Genomic DNA, 3314 nt, shown 5'->3' on the forward strand with positions numbered 1-3314 from the left:
TATGTGGGTGATGTGAAATTCAAGGAAATAATTGAAAAAATATTCTATGATTACACACTCGAACGTACAACACCTCACACACACACACACACACACACACACACACACACACACACACACACACACACACACACACACACACACACACACACACACACACACACACACAAACTGACGCGTCTGTGGTTTGCGTGGTCGACGGTGGATCTGTCGTCCGTGCGCAGCGGCTGCTCCAGATGCGTCACCGTCAGAAACAGCCGCGACAACAGCGCAACCCACTCCCCAAGCTCCGCCGACGCACGCGCACGCCTGGTGTGTATGAGTCGGTGTGATGGGAGTGGGGGGGGGTGGGAGCAGGGAGGGAGCAAGTTGCATGTTGGTGAACGGATATGGTGACAAAGATTGTTAGTGGTTGTGATGAAAGGCGTCGAACAAGGCGGTGTCAGGCACAACACGTGTTCACAACAGCTGATGTGTTTGCACCACACACGCACACGCACACACACGCACACACACACGCACGCACATGCACACGCACGCACGCACAGGTACACACGCACAGGTACACGCATACACGCACATGCACACATGCATACACAGACACACACGTGTGCTTGTCGAGCGCGGCGGCATGCTCGAGGGAGCAGGCAAGAATCTCCAGCGCTGCACACACGCCGTCAGCGCCGACGAGCTGGGTGTGCAGGGCGTCTGTGCTCGGGGTGCGCAGCAGGTGGGCAATGCCTGGCACGCGCATGAGGAACTTGCGGCCCGTGGTGGTGACGGCCGTGACAATTGCCCGCACAGCAGCACGCACCACGCGCTCCTGATGCGTGGTGATGAGGGTGGTGGCGAGGGCTGGCATGGTGACAAATGCTGACAAGCCGAATATTCATGGAGAAGACCATCTACGCACACACAAACCGCCCCTTCTCCTTTCCACGTTCCACACACACACACACACACACACACACACACACACACACACACACACACACACACACACACACACACACACCTCGTGGTAGGGCGCCAGCTTGAGCTTTTCGCCTGCAAAGTTGGTGTTGTACGGATGCTTGCTATAGTACGCAACCATCTCCTCGATGCTGAAGAAGTTGTGCACCGTTTCCCGCCCGTGCAGCGCATACTCTGACATGTGTACGTGTGTTATGTGTTGCACATTATGCATGTGCATGCATGTGTGTAATCCAAGGTGAGTGCGTGTCAGCTGAGTCGATACATGTCGCACACATTTTCTGAAAATACACACACACTCACATTCCCACACGGAGCGGAAATGAATGGGTGCGTACTGTTGTCTGAGGCGACAATGTATCCCGTCCAGGTGTGGCCGCTGTGACGCTTGGGTGAACCAACAGGATCGTGCGTGACCGTCAGGGCAAGATGGCCGGGCGTGTCTGACGCGTGGACAACAAACATCCCATCCCGCTGTTGGTGCCGAGGAAGCAGCAACACGGCACATGGTGGGTTCGGGAGGGGGCGTAAGTGAGAGAAGGGAAGGCAAGACGTGGGGTGTGGCTGACAAACGGTAAGTAACATGGGATAAGATCACGCAAGCTTGTCAATGTACATGTAGACGTGCGGTTGTGCGGCGTGCATGGATGTGCGCGTGTGTTTGGTGGTGAGAGAACCACCGCAAGAGACGACTGCCATCTGTGCGCCCTCGTGGCATGAATGGCCGCCCCCACCTGGCCTTGCAGGAGGTAAGCTGCGTCCTGTTGGGTGATGTACGGCTGAAACCACGCCCGCTCCAGCCGCAGGTGCAGGTGCACGCGCTTCAGCTGTTGCAGTCATGGTCACAGTCGTAATGATGGTGGTGGCGATGATGATGATGATGGTGGTGAGGATACAAGGATGAAATAAGGTGCCACGTGTGCGTGTGTGCATGTGTGCGTGTGCACGTGTGTGTGTACATGTGTGTGCATATGCATATGTGTGTGCATATGTGTGTGTGTGCATGGGTGTGTGTGTGTGTGTGTGTGTGAACGTGTGTGTGTGTGTGTGTGTGTGTGTGTGTGTGTGTGTGTGTGTGTGTGTGTGTGTGTGTGTGTGTGTGTGTGTGTGTGTATGTGCACGTACCCAGAGGAGCAGGCGGTCGAGGACGGTGACGCGGCGCTGGAGCTGCGAAGGAAGGTGAAGTGGTAATGGGAGGCAGATGGTGGTGGTGGTGGTGGTGGTGGTGGTGGTGGTGGTTGAGCACGACACGGTTGAGAGATGAGCATATTTCAGCAGGAGAAGGACAATGCGACGCGCATCAGCGAGGCATGGCACACGACGAGAGAGCGAATGTGTGCGCGTGTATGTTTGTTCAAGACGATTCACGTACGGCTGTCATTGGTCCTGTGGATGGAATGCTCGGAACATCGTCATCCCCACCGCCCATCACCCGCCTGCGCACACACACAGACACATTCACACACATACACACACATACACATACACACATGTACACATACATACAAACACACATGTAAACGCACACATGTACACATACATACAAACACACATGTAAACGCACATACGCGTGAAATGTGAGTGGAGACGATCGGTGTGAGTGTGTGATCACGTTACGGTTTCACACGTGTTCCACTCGCACACGAACGCCCATTCACACAAACACATACACAGCACGTGTTTGCAGCAGACAACGTACGGTCCAGGCTTTCTGCCATTTGTCGCTGCTGCTGCTGCTGTCGACGATGATGACGATAATGACCCGGCTGCTGCTGACTGGAGGCCTGTGAGTGCGCCTGGGCTGATGGCGGTGATGAACTGGCGGAGAATGCGGCTGCAACTCGCCGACACCACGCGCCACTGGCTGTTCCCGCCCGCATCCACCTTGAAGTACTCCTGGCATATGGTCACGTGTACATACACACACACGTGTGCACACACACACACACACAAGCACATTTGTGCATGACAGCAGTGAGGAAAGTGCGAGTGCACACGCACATGGTGTACACGTGTGTATGTGCGTGAGTATGTGCGTGTGTGTATGTGTGTGATTGTATGAGGGGATGGCAGTTGGCACTCACGGCAGCGAAGGACTGGTGCTGGCGAAGCGATGTGAGGAGCAGCGACATTGTCAGCCGTCGCACGTGCGCCGTCTTGGACTCTGGACACCGCGTAATCGTGGTAGTGGCGAGGCATGGTCGGTGATGATGGTGTGATGTGGTTGGATGAGGAGGAGGTGGTGGTTCGTGTGCATGAGCATCTGCTGCGATGGAGTATGCAGAGGCATCAAACAAGCACAAGCACGGTTCGCGATCACCAGTCCCACACGACCCGCTCCA

General features: G+C 55.5%; 1 protein-coding gene across 1 annotated transcript in view; it reads right to left on the minus strand.

Annotated features, from left to right (window-relative positions):
• The window catches only part of PTSG_07707 (uncharacterized protein), a gene marked incomplete at both ends in the record, with an annotated part of 5900 nt that overhangs the window by 336 nt on the left and 2250 nt on the right, over nt 1-3314 (minus strand). The window contains 9 exons of the mRNA XM_004991447.1: nt 173-309; nt 609-823; nt 1016-1146; nt 1311-1446; nt 1707-1799; nt 2098-2139; nt 2345-2408; nt 2672-2868; nt 3057-3134. Coding sequence (XP_004991504.1) covers nt 173-309; nt 609-823; nt 1016-1146; nt 1311-1446; nt 1707-1799; nt 2098-2139; nt 2345-2408; nt 2672-2868; nt 3057-3134 — 1093 coding nt within the window. The remainder of the gene's footprint in view (nt 1-172; nt 310-608; nt 824-1015; nt 1147-1310; nt 1447-1706; nt 1800-2097; nt 2140-2344; nt 2409-2671; nt 2869-3056; nt 3135-3314) is intronic.

Source organism: Salpingoeca rosetta (genome assembly GCF_000188695.1).
Source record: "Salpingoeca rosetta unplaced genomic scaffold supercont1.20, whole genome shotgun sequence".
NCBI classification, from domain to species: Eukaryota; class Choanoflagellata; order Craspedida; family Salpingoecidae; genus Salpingoeca; species Salpingoeca rosetta.